At 35.6% G+C, this 20,197-nt stretch overlaps 1 protein-coding gene across 1 annotated transcript; it reads right to left on the minus strand.

Annotated features, from left to right (window-relative positions):
- Window positions 1–1,368: 1,368 nt before the first annotated feature.
- Window positions 1,369–19,663, minus strand: LOC144980785 (rhomboid-related protein 4-like). The gene is made up of 7 exons (XM_078928592.1): window positions 19,280–19,663; window positions 17,619–17,876; window positions 13,038–13,187; window positions 12,403–12,483; window positions 11,069–11,317; window positions 8,809–8,934; window positions 1,369–7,379 (listed from the first exon to the last, which is right to left on the minus strand). Exons 1-7 carry the CDS (start codon window positions 19,470–19,472, stop codon window positions 7,324–7,326), a joined length of 1,113 nt encoding a protein of 370 aa, XP_078784718.1. The 5' UTR covers window positions 19,473–19,663; the 3' UTR covers window positions 1,369–7,323.
- Window positions 19,664–20,197: the final 534 nt, after the last annotated feature.

The raw sequence follows: 20,197 nt of genomic DNA on the forward strand, positions 1-20,197 counted from the left end.
AGGATGGGAGAAATCTGTCGACATAAAACATAATTTAGCCAAGTATGGAGAAACCATATATTATGTGAGAACAAAAGTTATAGGAAATTACTTGTTCTATAGTGTACATGTTTAAAAATCAAAATTTATTTTCAAGTAGTAATCAAAGTTCAAAATAACAAATTCACAGCATAATAGTAATAGAGAGAGAGAAAAAGGTAAATTGGCCACACAGCATGGAGAGCCATTTGTTTGTTTTATGTTTTTGAAAGTTTTATGGCGATTGTAACACATTAAGATCATATCAGCGCCAGTAAAAAAGAAGTTTGTTTTTAAGGGTTTTACAGCACTTGCAACACATTTAGGTTATATCAGCACCAGTAAAAAGGAAGAAAATGGGATAGTAAAAAGTTCTAGAATTACAATTAAAGCAGCCAAGAGAAAGTAAGACAAAGGGGAACTGAGAACAAATAGGGATCAGATGTAGATTCCAAGAGCATACCACCAATGTACTTAGTTTGAGATCACCTATGTCTCATCCGGACGCAAGCACAAAATCCAACAAAGAGGAATACACTCAAATGCTTACATTATACATTTAAAATAGCAAATATAACAATACATAACAGAGAGATATCATCTCCCAAAACTATAACTATACATTCGACTGTTTCCCTCCCAGCCAAGGACTCCGGCCAGGGTCAGGACAAAACCAAGTAATCTCATTCCAGGACAAAGACAGAAAGCAATTGAAAAACAGGTACAGGGGGATAGAAGACACAGCAAGTACCGCCCTGCCCACTATGGGAGGTCAGGAACCCCACCCAGTTTAGGGTTTTACAGCGCTTGCAACACATTAAGGTCATATTAGCGCCAGTAAAATGAACTAAATGGGATATTAAAAAGTTCCAGAATTACAATTAAAGCACCAAAGAAAGGTGAAACAAAGGGGAATTGGTTCAAACAGGAAACGGATGTAGATTGCACGAGCACACTATCAAAGTACTTTGAGATCACCTAAAAGTCTCATCCAGACAAGCACAGGTCCCCACTAAGAAGACCACACTCAAATGTTTACGAATCATATAATATAATATTGAAACAAAATATAATACTGCAGTACAGGGAGATGATTTACAAGGCAGAAAATATCATCTCCCAAAACTATACATTTGACTTTCTCTCCCAGCCAGGGTATCCGGCCAGTGCCAGGACAAAACCAAATTTCATTCCAAGTCAAAGACAGAAATCATGTTGGAAAACAATAATAGGGGGATAGAAAACATAGTAAGTGCTTCCCTGCCCAATATGGGAGGCCAGGAACCCCACCCAGCAGTAAAGATTAAGTGACTCGTTTCAGTTAGCCAATAATTCTTTTAGAACAGAGTATTTCTTCATTGTAACTTTATTTTTTGCAAGACAATAATTGTATTATGTAAATATGAAGACGATATAAATATTCATAATTCTATAAAATGTAAATTAATATTATCATGAGTTAATATGTACATAATGTGTCATTTATGAAAATGAAACAATTAGTAATTGAATGAGATTTGTCAGAAGAAATGGAACAACATAGCTACGTCAGGCCACAAGATAACGAACTATGTCTGAATTTATCAACTTGTTTCTTTGTCTTTTCAAAATTTATCTGTTCAAATGCCCAACCTACAAATTTTACCCCGTCTCCACTAAACCCATTGAAAAACACAAGGTAATCTTATTCTCCACTACAAATTTAAAAAAAAAATCAATAATCACAAAATTATTGCCTCTGTACATAGGATGTGCACATTATAGTTATAGATGATAGCTTAATTACATTAGTTGATGTGGAGAAATATAATACAGAGGAAACCATTTATAACAGGCCTGGTTATAACAGGGGTCGGGTATAACGGATTTTTCACCCAGAAACCAGCACAAGATTCCACTAAGAGGAATACACTCAAATGTTCACAAATCATATGTTAAAAATGAAAAAAATAACAATACATAACAGAAAGACGATTTACAAGGAAAAAAAATATCATCTCCCACAACTATAACTATACATTCAAATGTTTCACTCCATCCAAGGACTCCAACCAGGGTCAGGACAAAACCAAGTAATCTCATTCCAAGACAAAGACAGAAAGTAATTGTAAAACATACAGGGGGACTGAAGACACAGCAAGTGCCTCCCTGCCCACTATCACTATGGGAGAAATTGAGCAAGGGTGAGGTGACACCTGCCCAATGCCACAAAGCGCAGCGGCTGATGATCAAACTTGGTACCTTTCGGGTATGAAGCAAAGACCGTACTGGGCTACGCTGCACCTAATTTTTACCATTATTATTATTATTATAACCATCATCATCATTATTATTATTATTATTAATATTAACATTTTCAATACCATCATCCTCATCAGTATCATTTTCAATAAAGTTTACACAGGATGTGTAGTAAGCAGCTAAGATTAAAAAAACGTTATGCATCAGAAGGAGATTCGTAAAGTAAGTATTGGCATAGGTAATGTATGGGTTAAATACATGTATTTTCCTCTCTTTCTCTTGAATGTCACCCTTTACCTGAGAGATGGTTCAAATATAATCATAAAATCTTTCTCATATTCTTTCCACTTAGTTTTTTAAAGTTGCCCAATGCAACCCTTTTTCTTTCTTTCTGGTAATCCTTTTCACCCTAATGAGAGAATTCCTTTGATTCACAAGAATCAGTTTTGGCTTCTGAAAGAACAGTGCACTAAAAAAAAAAAACAAAAAAAAAAACAACTAGATGAGCATTAACTCTTTAGTTGCCAAGCATTCTGGCAGTAAAAGAAATCCCAGTTGTCAAGCCTTTTGGCCAAAATGGACAAAAATTGAGTGCTTTCCGAAAAAAAATCACTAAAAAAAACACCTAATAATCACACATACTTCATTTTGTCATAGGTATATAAGAATAGATGTAGGTACAGTTTGACGTAATGTGATATGCAAATTAGGTCACATGACCTTGGCGGCCATCTTGGATATCTAATTAATATTCATTTCTCATGCATTTGTCTGTTTATGTAGGCAGTTTAGCGAGAGCGCGAGCCGCTGGCTCCATCGGCGATCATTGAGTTTTTGTGATGGTCATGTCGTATGATGACCGTCCTTTTCTCGGTAAATTTTAACTTTCAACAGCCACTTTTGGTCCACCAGTCAGTCATTTAAAACGTTTTAACGTTCGGTTTGTTTACAGTTCTTTGAGAGTCCCATTTATGTTATTTTTAAAAAATAAAATAATTAAAACGGATTTATCTACAGTTTGTTTAATTATAGTGTGTTGACTTCCTTCAAGCCCTCACTTTTCATACTTAGGCAACAAGGAATTGATCCAATATATATCTTTTTCACTCCAAAATATTATTCCTTTTCATATTTTGCTTCATTTAACTTTGTTTTGATTCAGATGAATACTTTCAAATGTTTAAAGGATGTCAACGAGAAGATTGCTGCTATTGCTGAGTCTCAAGGTCAAACTCTCACGTACTTAGTAGTAGTTCATAAGTTATGCCTATTCATGACCACCAAAGGAAGAAAGAAGACAATAAAAGCAAAATCCAGTTTATAATGAAAGAATAAAATTCTACCTATATTTTGATTTATAATTCATGAAAATCCGTCCATGTTTGACGAAGTTACGTCTTCATAGGCAGTTGTTATTACTTGTGTTGTCATGAACTCGTCACAACTTTGCAATGGTAAAATTGGCCGTTTTGAACCCCGAAAAATATTCATTTAAAAATTAATTACTCTTGAACCAATTAAGATATCTCAAAAGTTTAAAAAGCATTGGAATAAGCACAACAAGCTGCTTCTGTTAATACCAATTTAAAGAAGTTCTTTATAATCTGAAATTTTCACTAAACTGCCTAGTTTATGGGCCTGTATCTTCGCCATATACGAATAAAAATGTATTTTTATTGTTGTATGTTGTTGAGTAATGATTGAATAACAAGTACAGAAAATATCATATTGATATCTCTTCATTTACTGTGTCTTTTTCTTCTTTGTGTGGGGGGATGGGAGGGAGAAAAAATAAGTAACATATTTTCTCTTTCAAAATATCAGGAAATAAAAGCTGAAAATACTTCACAGGCATAAGCTTTTCTTCGCTAAACCCTACATCCCTTGCTCCAGAATTGTTTTCAACCCCAATGAGCCCTTCAGCTGGATTATGAGTCTCTTATGTGTCAATACATTCCAAATCCATTGGTTACCATCACCTACAGCATTTGTGCCACGCCCCCTTCTGTTTACATTCTGTAAATTGTCCCCACGATCCCCTGGAACATCACTAAAATCACAGTCTGACCCTCCCTCGTCACTCCTCGAACTAGATTCAATGTCCGTAATCTCCAATTCTGATAAAAATTTATCTCCTGAGTCACTATCATATCTATACACATCAATCTCTTCATCTGATTCCCTCGTGAAATACAAACAAAGCCTTGGCAACGGAAAATTACGAAAAAAAACAATGTAAAAATCGAATTTAAATCATGAATGCACGAGAAAATGCTATCAATAGCCGTCAGTGAGATGGATGGCAGTTCAGCAGTATAATTACTGCTCGTAGAACTAATTATTCGCCTCGATAATAGCGGTCATTGACTCGTCGCCGTAGAGCGACCGTGGCAAATCAGCGACCTTTTTTTTTGGTCGCCGTGCGGCGACCGTGGCAACTAAAAAGTTAATATCCGTTAAACAAGCTCAGAACGTTTAAAAGGGTACCCTATTTGTTTTTTTTTGTTTTTTTTAAAAAGGGTTTTACGGCGCTTGCAACACATTTAGGTTATATCAGCGCCAGTTAAAAGGAAGAAAATGGGATAGTAAAAAGTTCTGGAATTACAATTAAAGCACCCAAGAAAAAGGGGAACTAGGAATAAATAGGAATCAGATGTAGATTCCAAGAGCTACCACCAATGTACTTTGTGATCACCTACAAGGCTCATCCGGACACAAGCACGAAATCCAACAAAGAGGAATACACTCAAATGCTTACATTATACATTAAAAATAACAAATATAATAATACATAACAGAGAGATGATTTACATAGAAAAAAAATATCATCTCCCAAAACAGTAACTATGCATTTGACTGTTTCCCTCCCAGCCAGGACTCCGAACAGGGCCAGGACAAAACCAAGTAATCTCATTCCAAGAAAAAGACAGAAAGCATGTTGGAAAACAGACATAGGGGATAGAAGACACAGTATGTACCCCCTGCCCGCTATGGGAGGTCAGAAAAGGGTACCCTAGCCAACAGCAACAATTAACAAGTAGGACGAGACATGACGCTTGTATTGTAAGGCAATATTACAATTTTATTATTCGACAGAGACAACGTTGTTAATGGCTAGATACTCATTCTACACCCAAGTACAGTGAAAGAATATGAGTGAAGAGCCTTTTCCAAGGCTCATCTTCGCATCGCAGAGCGGGACTTAAACCAAGGATCTAAACAAAAATTGAGCTCTTATATAGTGCAATATCCACTAAATGTGCTCAAAGCGCTTTACAAAGGGGTCCCTGACCAACAGCAACACGTAACAGACGTAACACCTGTCAGGCGATATTATAATTTTTTCCGGACAGAGACAATGCTATTAACGACCAGGTACTCATTTTACACCTGAGTACGGTGAGAGAATGTGAGTAAAGAACCTTTTCCAAGGACTTAACTATGCGCTGAACGAGGCTCGAACTTACGATCAGAAAATGACTGTCATACCACTTGAACACATAGACTGTCTGAAGGCGAGTGACATACCACAAAACCTGACAGGGCTGCATGTGCGAAATGACCCCATCACTTTTCAATTGCTAGGCCTTCGGATAGCTATTTTATTTACATGACGATATTTCACTCACAAGTGAAAAAGTGCCGGATAAAAGTCTGTGAATGAAAGACACTGCAACAAACGTTTCCTTTCAGGGAATAGCTCAGATAGCTTTTTCCATCACAAGGTGAAATGGAGTTTGAGATACAATCCAATATTTACAGCAACTTGGAGACTGGTAAACACAAACCTTATATATTTCAGAACAGAAAGGCAGTTTTCCAAAAGCTGGATAAAAATAAAGCCACACATAAAAACAAGTTTTGAAAAAAAAAAAAAAAAGAAAGAAAAAGAATGTTATCCTCAATACATATTTAACAAAATATTAAACAAAGAACATGTGGAGCGTAAAATCCTTCTTAAACCACAAACAACAAAAATTGAATTAATTTCAATTGAACTGTTCACTTTCGAAGACTAAGAAGGAATTTGAGCCTAAAATGTTCCATGTTTAGTACAGTAGAACATGAAAGTAACGTACTCGGAAATAGCGAGTAAAATCTAAATCCCCGTTTTTTTCCCTTATTTGAGTCAATAAAATTAGCATGAAAGTAGCGAGTACGAAAAAGAGGTCAACTCGGAAATAACGAGCATTTCCTGCCCCAGCCTAGGACTGCGAACGAAGTAAAGCAAAACAAGAGACAATGGCAATTTAAATATTTTTAGCCTAGCCTCTTTTCTTTTCTTATTTTTCGTTACGAGTAATATTACATAGTAGCCTAGTCTGTAGTAGTACATAATAGGCGAAACAAATTTGGGTGGGGGTTGGGTTTGTGTGCGTGTGTGTGTATTGGGGGTGGGGGTCAATTATTCACCTAATGTGGTGCCACGCGACGGCGAGGTAAGCACATGTCAACATGCTTCACTTCGCAGCATCGGTAAGCGAGTAGCATCGTTAACGAACGACACGATCAGCGAGAGAGGGGAGTGTGGAACCATTATTTCAATGGGTCAGTGATTGAGTGATGCGCTTGCTTACCTCATCAAACATGCCGAGTGCATACAAACACTCGCGCGTACACGCACACGCACACACACACTTCTATGTTCTTGTTTTTTTTCTAGTCATGATTTTACTTGAAAATAAAAACAAAAAACAACAAAAAACCAAGCATTCTGCCACTTCTGTGAAGAAATTGAAAAAGGGGCGACGGCTTTTACTCGAATTACACACTGAGGGGAATAACCAGCAATATTATAACCTTTCCTGGCAACTCGGGAATAGCGAGAACTCGGAAATAGCGAGTAATCAGGAGTGGACCCGTCGAACTCGCCATTTCCGAGTTCTACTGTATTATTTTCTTTCTTTTTTTTTTTTTTCAACCATTTTTGTCCCGATTCTTTTCACACTCCCTAGTCTCCAGCAGCTTTATATTCATACAAAACCAAGATAAAACTTGATGCAGATATATATATATATATATATATAGATTATGATGGGGTGAAGGGTGTCTACACACAGATCTCTATTGGTAAAAGTTTGATCTTCGACTTCTCAGATCGTCTAAGTCTGGATAGAGCCCTGAAAAAAAATAATTTCAAAAATTAAAAAATAATATTAATCAATAAATCAATCAACTTCATCCATAAGGAAATTGAAATTGTGTCTACAAACGTGAATTACACGAATAAATAAATGAGGGTTATAAAATATTTTTACATAGTTTTATAAAGTACTGTGAGCACTTTTAGTGGATATTGCGCTATACAAAAGTTCAAGCATTTTATTAGAATTTTTTATTATGAAGCATAAAAGTAAATAACCTAAAAGTAACAGTAATAATCATTAGTTCCAATATAAAGTAATAGTAACAATCATTAATTTTCATATATTACAACACATAATCACACTAAAGGATATCAATAAAGTTATGCAAATTAGGGAAAACTATAGACCTGAGATAACACACACATATTTGCAGGTCTGACAACCAAACACAATTATGGGCTTGATATAACATTGTTGTAATGGACAATAGTTTGCGATGGTTTGAGAGTATTTCCATCACAACAATTTGCAGGCCTGACAACCACACGCAATTATGGGCTAGATTTGACATTGTTGTAATGGGCAATATTTTGCAATGGTTTGGGTTTGAGAGTTTTTCCATTACAACAATGAGCCCATGACAATTCGGGTTATCAGACCTGCAAATAAGTACATATTAGCCCGAGACTTTGCATCGGGATATCATGAAATTTACTATACTGACTGCTGTGCATCATACCACAAGAAGTCATCTATCTAAAACTAAAGTCCTTACATTTCTAATTGTCTTATTCTTTATTGTAGTTAGCTACTTAACTATTTATGAACCCCATCAAGAATTCTTGTTTAACAATAAACCAATACCAGACTAGCGTTTTGAAAGTGGACAAATTTAGTTTTCAATGTAAGGTGTGTGTTGATTACAAAGATGTTAGAAAATAAAATTCCCATAGGTGAACTTTGTCTTTATGGTCTATTCCAAGGGAAGACTGGAATAATCCAGGGGTCAGCCGCAGTGCAGCACAGCATAGCAAACTGAGCTAGGGTGAGGTGACTTGCTCAAGGCCACATAGTGCAGTGGGTATTTGAACTCTGTACTTTTTGGGTACAAAGCAAAGACCGTATAGCTGAGCCACGCTGCCCTACTTATGAGGATACCCTATTATCCTTTGTAAAAAATATTTAATAAAAAAAACAAAAAACAACAAAACAAGTGTGCAATAATTAAATATCCTTATCTGCATGCATTTGGTTTGATAGTAGAAGGATCTGGTTAAATTTTGTGTTAAAAATCATATTTTAAGCAAGAAGTTCATCTTGAAATAACACAGTTTAGTAGAGACAATAATGTTGACTAAGTGTAAAAAAATCATCTTCATACTAAACCACCTCTTCTATTTTCGGGAGTGTATCAAAAGTGTATACACCTTAAACCTTTTATCATTGTTCGATAAGCCCTTACTAGAATGACTGTGACTTTGGCTACTCGTCCTACTACTACCACTGCTGTGCATCGAGTCCGATCCTTGACTTTGTTTCATGCTTTCCTCCAAGGCTCTCTGATACTGCTGCTCTTCAGTCAAACCACCTGGATTGAAAGAATAGAAAATTAAAATACCACTTAAGTCTTTTAAAAAAAACAAAAAAACAACAACAAAAAAAAAAAATAATAATAAAAAGAATAATAATAAAAATACACTTTATTCATCCAAACAATGGAAATTAGTTTACAGATATGGCATGCATAAAAATGTATAAATATAAAGTTAAGAATTTATGGCGACAATCTATATCTATATATATAATGAAAATTTTCACTCACATTTTTGTGGCCGAGACGACTCGTTTCTGTGTTTTTTACACTTCTTCAGTCGGCGTAATCCATTGTAATGTCCGTAGAAAAGTTCTTACTCCAAACTAAAGTTGTTTCGTTGTGTAGCGGTGATTGGTGTTGATGTGTATTGTGATGTGCTCTTGTGATGTGTGAGAGCACATCAACACTAATCACCACTACACAACGAAACAACTTTAGTTTGGAGTAAGAACTTTTCTACGGACATTACAATGGATTACGCCGACTGAAGAAGTGTAAAAAACACAGAAACGAGTCGTATCGGCCACAAAAATGTGAGTGAAAATTTGCATTATATATTAGCTCTAACCACCATTATCGAGCACTTTCGTACCTACAAGTACCCACCAACACTCATAAATATATATATATATAAATATAAATATGTTTTTGTTTTTTTCAAAGGCTATTTTTGCACACAACTTTTAATGTGAAAGCTGATTTGGTATCTACTACATCCAAGTGTACACAAAACAGTACTAGCTGGATTCTAGCATGCTCTGCAATACAACACGCTGGAGCTGAGTGACCGAATTGTATCTATATATAATAAGTCCTTACCTCTCATGGGCATTGGATTTTGGCACGCTTGGATTCCAGAACACTTTTTAGCTTCCCCCAAGAACATGCTAGAATTCAGCGAGTACTGCATTTAATTTATTCCTCCAGTGGGCCATCTGGAGCCATTAATTCTGTCTTAGAACTCTTGAATGAGTTCCCAATGAATGCATGCATTTGGGAATGATTTTGAAATTTCCAATGCAGGATTTCAAGAATTTGATTATTATACCCCTCTAATGACCTCACCTCTATTATTTATTATCAAAATGCATTATTTTACATTGACTGATTCTTCAATTTAAATTTAACGATGTGACATTAAAAATTATCATTGTGGTTACGATATCATTATAAGACAACATCAATTATTTGTAAAACGGAATGAATGCAGCAAAAATTAATTATTGAACTGCTAAACTTTTATATAAAAGAATATAGTGACATTTAGTGATATTTTTTGCTATTAATATTAATTACGTTTTGGTAAAATCAGGTTTTCCCCAAACCCAAAGGGGTGTAATACTATTATATCGTCCACCTATTATGAGTGTGACCATTATAAGAAAGGAAAGAAGTAATTAATCTCACTGACACAGCCTAAGCACCACAATTATTTATGATCTTCAATTCCGCATGCAAAAAGACGCTTGTTGAACATCTTGTATAAATCAGCCGTACATTCTTTGCTTCGTACCCATAAGGTACGGTACCGAGTTCGAATACCCGCTGCGCAGTGTGGCCTTGAGCAAGTCACCTTGCCCTAGCTCAATTTGCGGCGATGCACTGCAGATGATGCCTGGGTTATTCCAGTTGTCCCTTGGAATAGACCCTAGAGAAAAATTTCCCCTATGGGATGAATTAAGAGAATTTTATTTATTCATGACCAAACCCTATGTAAGGTTCAAATCACCTATCCACCTCTACGCCAGCAATTAAAAAAAAAAAGATCAATAACAAAAATTCAAGTGCAAAACAAGCAAAAAAAAAAATAATTTTTTTTTTAAATACTGGATTCCAGGAATATCTTGACAATTTGTACCCCTTTTAGGATAACATTTAAAAAAAATAAATAAATAAATAAATTCCCTTTATTCATCCCTAAGGGGAAATTTTTCTTTAGTGTCTATTCCAAGGGAAGACTGGAATAACCCAGGCGTCAGCCGCAGTGCAGCGCCGCAAAGTGAGCTAAGGCTAGGTGACTTGCTCAAGGCCACACAACGTGGCGGGTAGTCGAACTCGGTACCTTTCAGGTATGAAGCAAAGACCATACCGCTGAGCCACGCTGTCCCATAACGTTTTTTGACTTTACCTGTGTAATCATTGTACTGATCACCGTACGAGTTGCCATAGTCTCTCCTTTCCTCACTCGGGGCACTAGGCTCTGCTCGACCACTTCCTGTAAAAGGGCCTGCTGATGGCTGATGGGCAGGATATGCACCAGGATGATGGGGAAAGTTTTGGCCATTTCCTCGTCCAAAGAGTCGATTTCCAAAAGGGAAAAAAGATGGCTGACCTCTATGACCTGATCTGTTTGGCTGTGTAAAATCCATGGCTACTCCTATATGTATTATAAAAAAAAAAAGAAGAAAAATCAGTCAAAAAAAAGAAAGAAAAATCAGTCCCCCCAAAAAATAATGGCTTAATCAAATTTTTAAAAATCTTGGACTTGGACCAAAAGTAAATTAAAATGTTAATCACAATTGGATTCAATAGTCTGATGTCACGCCGCCCAGCAATGGCAGCCATCTTGGTTCTAAACAAAGAAAATCATTACTTTTTATTCTTCATGCTGGCTAGAACTTTTCATATGCCTTGTGATCAGAATGTGTAAAAGTCAAAACATGATCAAATTTATGTTTTTTTCCTCTGGATACGCTTTAATGCTCGCAGGGGAAATATTTCATACGGGCATCTGCCATTTTTCCGATAGTTTAGAGCCAGTGTTACTAAGTTACCGTGCGTCATTAGGAAGGAAGTGACGTTACGCGATATGACTGTTGAAGAGTATTGTCAAGTCAACATGATTGTGTTAACAAAATATTGAATCAATCAACAGATTGCCTCCCTTTAACACAGGTATGTGCGGTTTTGTGGTCTTTTTGTATGACACTCGGCTTCAGATCAGATGCAAAGTTCAGTCCTTGGAAAAGGCTCTTCTTTACCCAGTAGATTGGACAAAAAAATAACAAAATACCAAATAAGAAACGATTCAGGCTTAAAACAATTCTTCAGCCAAAGACAATAAGAGCTTCAAACAAAAAGAATAAAATATAAAAAATTTTAATTGAGCTTTTGTATAGCGCAATATCTACTAAGCGTACTCAAAGCACTTTACACGGTTAGCAGCAACATTTAACATTAAGGACAGGACATGATGCCTGTTAGACGATATTACATTTTTTTTTCAGACAGAAAAAGCTGTTAACAACCATGTACTCATTTTACACCTGAGTATGGTGAGAGAATGTGAGTAAAGAACCGTCTCCAAGGACTCAAAATCCTTCCTCAGTCAACAACTGCAGGATAAGGAATGGTTTTGAGTCTGAAACGTTCCTTGCTCGGGTACTTTATTCCCTTTTTGAAGCTGATACATAATTTTTTTATTTTTTATTTTTTTTTTTGTTTTTTGTTTTTTTTTTGTACCTGGTTCCATGAAAGAGTCCATCAAAGGCTTAAGAGGTCCTTTGGTATACATCAAACCTACCAGGATACCTGCCAGGTGACCTGTCAAGTAGATAAAGAAGAGTAGAACCATTGATTTATTATACAAAAAAAATGGAGTTTGACAGGGGGGAAAAATAATAAATCCTTCGGTAAGTCAGACATAATGGTTGATGATTAATGAGCCTGACATATCATTATATTAAGACAAAAATCAGCGTTCAATAGTAAACAATAATAATACAAAATAACAATAAGAACAATTATCATCATCATCATCAATTATTATTATTATTATTATTATTATTATCATCATCATCATCATCATTATTATTATTATCATTATTATTATTATTATTATTATTATTATTATTATTATTATTATTATTATTATTATTATTATTATTATTATTATTATTATTATTATTATTATCATTATTACTATTATTATAATTATTATTATCATTATTATTATTATTATTATTTATTATTATTATTATTATTATTATTATTATTATTATTATTATTATTATTATTATTATTATTTTATGTCATCTTCAGTTGTACCAAATCATCACCGTCATCATCATCATCATTACATTGAGACAACTACTAACCAACAAAAGAGGCATTGGGAGTGACTAGTTGTATTAGGATGAGTTCAGCCCAAAAGATGTACTTGGATGGGACAGGAATGAATCCCATGGCATATTGCATTCCTTGTGGGGAATATTCCGTTGTCAGAACTTTCAACGCAAACAAAACACCTGAGAGAGAAACATACACAAAAAAAAAAGAAAGAAGAGACTTTAAGTGATGCATTAAGGTCAGACTGAAGCAATTTTTACATATTTAGCACACTGTTTCAAATTGATTTGAAAACTTGATAACAAATAAACACATATAGAGTAGATTCAGGTCAAACCGGACACGGGTCAAACCGGACGCTACCCGACTCGATGTCTAATTTCCTTTTGTTTTGTTTTTTCCCCGGTGCATATTTCTAGTAACTAAGCACACGTCTCTTGTGACGTTTTTCCTGCCGTTTCAATGAGTGCAATCAAGGAGAAGTCAAAGAATCCTGTTTTCATCGAGATATTTCTCACAAAACGTAAGTATCCCGTTCTTTGTTATGGGTTGCAAGGTGTGCAAGGAAGTTGCTATTTAAGCTATTTATACGTTTTTATTAAGGAGTTTCAGCTCAACCACTGCACTACATGCTATTTTAGGATCGTTTGATTGTGGTTAGATCGTCTGACGATGTCCGGTTTTCATTTTAGCTCCAGTGGGGGGGTGTCCGGTTTGACCAAAGAAAATTTAAACGATTCAGGTGAAACCGGACGGGTTGATTAAGTTGTTTATTATTATTATAGACGTCTATAATATTATTTGTTGCAATGCTTTCCTAGTATTTCTGTTGACCGGCCTATGTTTATCATGATTATTATTATTATTAGAAAATTAGGGAGGCCTTCCGAAAGCGTCTACACCTACATCCCCAGTATTATAATGTTTTGGGAGGGGGGAAACATTTTTTTATAATGTTCTGGTAGGGGGTTTGGGAGGGGGGAGACTTTAAAAATAAAACTTTTCCCCCTCCCAAACCCCCTACTAGAACATTATAAAAAAATATTGGGGATGTAGGAGCTTTTGGAAGGCCTCCCTAAAATTATATTATGTTCACCAATGTAAAGGAAAATTTACATTATTAGACTAGCCAGTCTATGAAAATGAAGTTCAAATATCTAAATAAAGTTAATTTTTTCACATTGTTACAGGCACCAAGATGCCGCGATCAAAGTACACTGACAAGAGTGTGGATGCTGCACTTGATGCCATCCGCACCAAAAATCTTTCATTCCGCCAGGCCGCTGCGACCTACTCTATCCCGAAATCAACCCTGATAGACAAGATGGCCTGAAAATACCCCGTCCATAGGGTATCTCATACAGTGTTGGCCACAGAGGAGGAGAAAAAACTTGTCAAATGGATGGTGGCCTGTGCCAGGGCAGGTGAAGGGAAGGACAGGGAGCAGCTGTGCCTGGAGGTGCAAAGAATAATGAATGCTGAAGGCAGAGAGACCCCCTTCAAAAACAACAAGCCAGGATATTACTGGTACAAAGCATTCATGGAGAGACACAAGGGGGAGGTGCGGGAGAGAAAAGCGATGTCCCTTGGGGAACAACGCGCCCAGGTATCAGAAGGAAAGATACGTGGGTGGTTCCACACCATGCTGACATCGCTAATGTCAAATGGCATCGACATTACCAAGATCCCCCCCCCCAGCAACGTCTTCAATTGCGACGAGACTGGCTTCCCTTTCTACCTGGGAGGTTCAGTCATCATTGCAGACATTTCTTCCAAGCACCCCTATCAAGTCGGCTCCGATAACAAAACCCAAGTGACGGTGCTCGGAAGGGGAAGGGCAAGAAGAGGAGAGTGGAAGAAAGTGTGGAGTCTAGTGCAGAGGATGATGATACGATGGTTGTGTATGATGACAGGTCGGACGTTGAGATGGATATGGATGAGTTATGTGGTGTGAATGACAAAGATGAACGTTTATGTGATTTTTGTGGAAGTGATAGGAACCTGGATGGATGGATTTGGTGCAAGTGTGGGGGTTGGTACCACAGAGGATGTACTGGCAGAGAGAGAGAGAGAGAGAGAGAGAGAGAGAGAGAGAGAGAGAGAGAGAGAGAGGAGAGAGAGAGAGAGAGAGAGAGAGAGAGAGAAGATACTGGGGATGAGTGAGGAGGAGATCAGTGTTTTCACGTTTGTTTGTACATTGTGCAAGTGACATGTTGCGTTATGATTATGTACCCTATTAATTGTTTTGAATAAATTATTTTTGTCTTTCTCTGTTGAAAATGAACATAAACGGGTTTATTTATCTATCTAGACGTCTAGATCTAGTCTAGCTATTTATGAAAATATATGGCAGTCGTTTTGGGGGAAGGAAACATTCTGCCAATTTATGGAAAGAGTCCTTCAAAGTCCTTGGAATGCTGGAATCGAACCCTAAATTGACCAATGACCCGGCAGATATTTTACAAACTGAGCCTATGGATCTGTTGTAACTGTTTATGAATTGAAAACTATTAAAAAAACAAAAGGAAACAGTGTTTTTCAACATCCGTGAAGGGTGTCCGGTTTGCCCAAGTTGGGTGTCCGGTTGGACCTTAACGTTCCATAAGTGTCCGGTAGTACCAAAATGTCACGAATAACATTTTGCGTCGAGAACATGGAAAAGACTGCTTAGGGTGCAAAATCGGCTTGTTCACCTGAAACCGGCCTCTTGAGCGTTACATTTTACGACATCACTATACAGCATTGGTCTTATTTCTGGCCAGCAGTCTTCCATTCTCTGAGACGACCACAGATAAGGCTTGTGTGTCCGGTAAGCCTGAATCTACTCTATATAATATAAATTTTATATTCATATAGCGGACAGTTAGGAATCTTTCTTTTTTATTTTCCAAACATCTGCAGTGAAATATTGGAGATTGTGATACTATATTATTATTATTATTATTATTATTATTATATTATCATTATTATTATTATTATTATTATTATTATTATTTATTATTATTATTATCATTATTATTATTATTATTATTATTATTATTATTATTATTATTATTATTATTATTATTATTATTATTATTATTATCATTATCATTATTATTATTATTATTATCATTATTATTATTATTAATATTATTATTATTATTATTATTAATAATTGCAAAAGAAGAAAATTGCAACCATTCTTCTACATTCAATCATTATCACCACCATGCTCTTGCTGCCAAATGAATTAATAAAATTCAGAAGATGTTTTTGATGCAGATTGGATGAAATCTCTTCGGAAAATGTCAGTGATTAGAAGTAGATTTTGATTTTGTTTGTGTGTGAAAAATTGAACTGCTTTTGTTTGTTTTAAAGGGTTATACGGCACCTGCAACACATTAAGGTCATATTGGCGCCAGTAAAAAGGAAGGAAATGGGATAGTAAAATGTTATAGAATTACAATTAAAGCACCCAAGAAAAGGTAAGAAAAGGGGGAATTGGTTCAAATAGGAAATAGATGTAGATTCAAAGTCCTTAGTTTGAGATTACCTATGTCTCATCCAGACACAAGCACAGGTCCCCACTAAAAGGAATACAATCAAATGTTTACAAATGATCTATCATATGTAAACAAAGCATAATACAGTGCATAACAGAGAGATGATTTACAAGACAAAAAATTTCATCTCTCAAAACTAACTGTTTCCATCCCAGCTAGGGTATCCGGCCAGGGTCAGGACAAGACCAAGTAATCTCAATCCAAGACAAAGAAAGAAAGCATGCTGGAAAACAGAAATAGGGAGAAAGTAAGTGCCTCCCTGCCCACCATGGGAGATCAGGAACCCTACCCAGAAAGATTGAACTGAATTAGAGCTTATCATTGAAAATCATGCAGAAATTTTAGCCGATCAAAACTAGCAATTAGAAAAGAAAAGCTGTTTTAATGGACATTAATTATTGAAATGACCAAGAGTAAAACATTGTAATTTGTGAATGTATTATTATACGTGAAAATTTGTTGTTTTATCTATTTTCAATTTTGCCTTACAATAATAGAATGACAAATTGAAACACGAGCCACTTTTACTATGTACTATGTATGTATATATATATATATATATATATATATATATATATATATATATATATATATATATATATATATATATTCAAAATCTATATATATTTCGTGTTTACTTGAAAAAGGCCAAAAGGCGAAACGTCATTTGTTTGTGTTGTTCCCTTCTTTATGAGTCACATTTACTCCCTTTATCTTTCCCTCCATTTTATTGACTTATTTAGGCACCTCTAGGTTTTGTTTTTTCTATGTACTAACTTACTATTTACACTATTAATCCTCTCCTCAGCCACGACAGGAATATCGTCACATCTGTTACAATTTACAATACAATATACAGTTTTCTTTTTCAGATTTGTTTTGTATTAAAAAATTTGAAGAAAAATCTCTGTTATAAATATAAGAACTTTTGATACGTTTTGTAAAGTTCATTTTGTTGCACAAAATTATGTATAGTATGTACTTATTGCTTCTGGGTTTGGGTGAAAAAAAAATCAAGTAAGGAGAGGAAGTGAAGCGATATCTTTGTGTGATTTCCTCACTTACCTGAAAATCCAACAGCACAAGACAAGTAATAACTTTGATCTGACAAGACTGAGTCCAGCACAAATCCTAAGCCAACATACGTTATGCTGGTTAATCCTGTGAAAAGGGCTACTAAGTAGGCAAAATACACATTGCCAAATTTTCGTTCCAGCATGGAGCCTTTATAGAGCAATGAGACCATATTGAAGTAGAGATGCATGTCGTGGGCGTGGAAGAAGTTGGCAAGCAGCATCCGCTTCCAATCTCTATGCTCTATGACTGTAAAATAAAAAATAAAATAGTTATGGGTAAGGACAGAGAGTTTTGTATCAAACATGAAATGATTGAAATAAAACATTTTTATTAAAAACTTGAGCTTTTTTATATAGCGCACAAGGGGTCCCTGACCAACAGCAACACGTAACAAGTAGTACGAGGCATAATGTCTGTTAGGCAATATTACAATTTTTTCGGACAGACAACCCTGTTAACGGCCAAGTACTCATTTTAAACCCAAGTACAGTGAGAGATTGTGAGTAAAGAGCCTTTTCCAAGGACTCAACTATGCGCCAAGCGAGGCTCAAACCCGGGCCTTCCGAACCAAAAGCGAGTGTCATACCACAATACCACATATCACATCAGTATCAAATGACACATGTGCAATCCATTGCCTTAATCTGGTCTGTCTGGGCAAAGCAGACGGGGAATAATGAATATTAACTAAAATTGATTAAAATTACAAAACTTCCTTCTTCTGGTTTGTTTTAGCAGATCAATAATTTCTTTAATGAGAGAATTGCAATTTAACCCAATTATCATAATTATAGGCATCTGGTTTACTATGTTCAACAATAAACTCTGTAATAAATAATAAAATAATAAATAAAATAAAATGTATTCATTCATAAGGAAATTGTTTCTAAAAGTAAACTTTAGTTATCCATAATAATACCAAATTAAGGAGGAGAGTCATTCAGCTTTTTCAGAAAATCAATATGAAGTTCAGTTCATTAAAAAAATATATATATTGTTTTAGAATAGGCTTTCATTCATTGTGATATGTGGCTTAAATTTAAAATAATATGAACAGGGATCTTGAATGTATTGATTCATGTTATATGCTATCTAATTGACTACTCAGCATAGGGTCCAAAAAAGATTCATAATGGATAGATAATAAGGACATTCTGATGTCATTCTGTCCCTTTCATAGCCTGAAACGAGAAATTATCTTTAGCATGAATAGATGTTGAATACATGTCAATTTTGTCTTAGTTTTCAATAATTTACAAAAATGTTAGCTATCTAGATTTCCCGTTAAAGGAATAAAACTATTCTCTCATAACAACAAATTTTAAAGGCTTTATAAATAGACGTCTAGTCAGAGGCAAAATTCGACTAAGAATCTAAGAACATTGAGTCATTGAGTGGCATGATATTGAACGTCACATTGACAAAAATCATTAAAATTAAACAATACCCCAACTATTTGCAAATGTTTTCAATTTGACCCTTAAATCTCTACAGTTTTTACCAAGGGAGGAGTAGCAGTCAAAGACTTCAATGAAGTCTGAATCGCATTGCTGCTGTAAATTGTAAACTGCTCTCCTCTGTAGATTGGTTGGTTGGTAAGAGTTGGTGTAAATAAAAAAGGAAACAAGAAAAAGAAATCTGGAGCTTACCTAGATATGAACTCATGCAAACTGCATTGGGTGATGGAAAGTGCTTTGGTAACAAACCGAGAAAAATGGCAACTTGGCTGGCGAGAAGCCCAAGAGTCACAGGGGGGATATTTTGAAGACCAAAATTCATAATCTGAGTTCCTAATAAAAGGAGTCCTAGATTTCCTCCTCTCCTACGCTGCAACACCATCATGGAAGGAAACCCCAAAAAACGTCGGGAATCTGAATTTACCTGATGGATTTCAATGTATTTTTAACTCTATGTTTAAAAGATAAAATGGTCAACACGTCACGTTTTCATAAGTCGTCTGCTAGAGTCTTGTTAGCACTGGCAAGAGTCAGTTGTTTTGAAAACATTGTAGGAAGCTGACATTTTGTGACGTCACACATATTGACCAATAGTTTCTCTCATCCTTACGTGGCTCTCAAGTTCTACTTTCGATTTCTACAATTTCTATGTTATTATCAGCTGATGCAAGCCTCAGATTCGTAAGATTCTAAATTTATTGCAATTATTTTGAGACTGAGACGTAACGATTAACGTTTTGTTTTTGCGTATAGAAAGAAATACAAAAAAAGTTTTCTTTCAAAAATCTGAATTGAAAGTCGGTGTCTGTCAACACACTCGAGGCAAATAAGTACACGGACACGTCTCTTACTCTTGCCGAGTCTTTTCGAGTTTGTTGGGTTCCCTGGACGCTAAAAAAATTGCCATTACGCCAACACCGTCAAACTAAACTACAAACATCTACTCTTATACGACTAGGTCTCGGCTAACTAAAGCCTAGACACCGAAACGACGCAGCTTGACAATTCTGATAGTTTCTATCCCTGCAGAAATCTCTCTCTCTCTCTCTCTCTCTCTCTCTCTCTCTCTCTCTCTCTCTCTCTCTCTCTCTCTCTCTCTCTCTCTCTCTC

This window comes from Berghia stephanieae, chromosome 10, assembly GCF_034508935.2.
Source record: "Berghia stephanieae isolate SIO BIC M18660-M18661 chromosome 10, UCSD_Bste_1.3, whole genome shotgun sequence".
Classification (NCBI taxonomy): domain Eukaryota; kingdom Metazoa; phylum Mollusca; class Gastropoda; order Nudibranchia; family Aeolidiidae; genus Berghia; species Berghia stephanieae.

Coding starts and splice junctions, on each gene's coding strand:
- LOC144980785 (XM_078928592.1), bottom strand. CDS start 19,472: ATGATGGTGTTGCAGCGTAGGAGAGGAGGAAATCTAGGACTCCTTTTA. Junction 11,318..12,402: donor GGACTCTTTCATGGAACCAG/GTACAAAAAAAA, acceptor TAATACATATAG/GAGTAGCCATGGATTTTACA. Junction 7,380..8,808: donor CCAAAGTCACAGTCATTCTA/GTAAGGGCTTAT, acceptor ATTTTTTTTCAG/GGCTCTATCCAGACTTAGAC.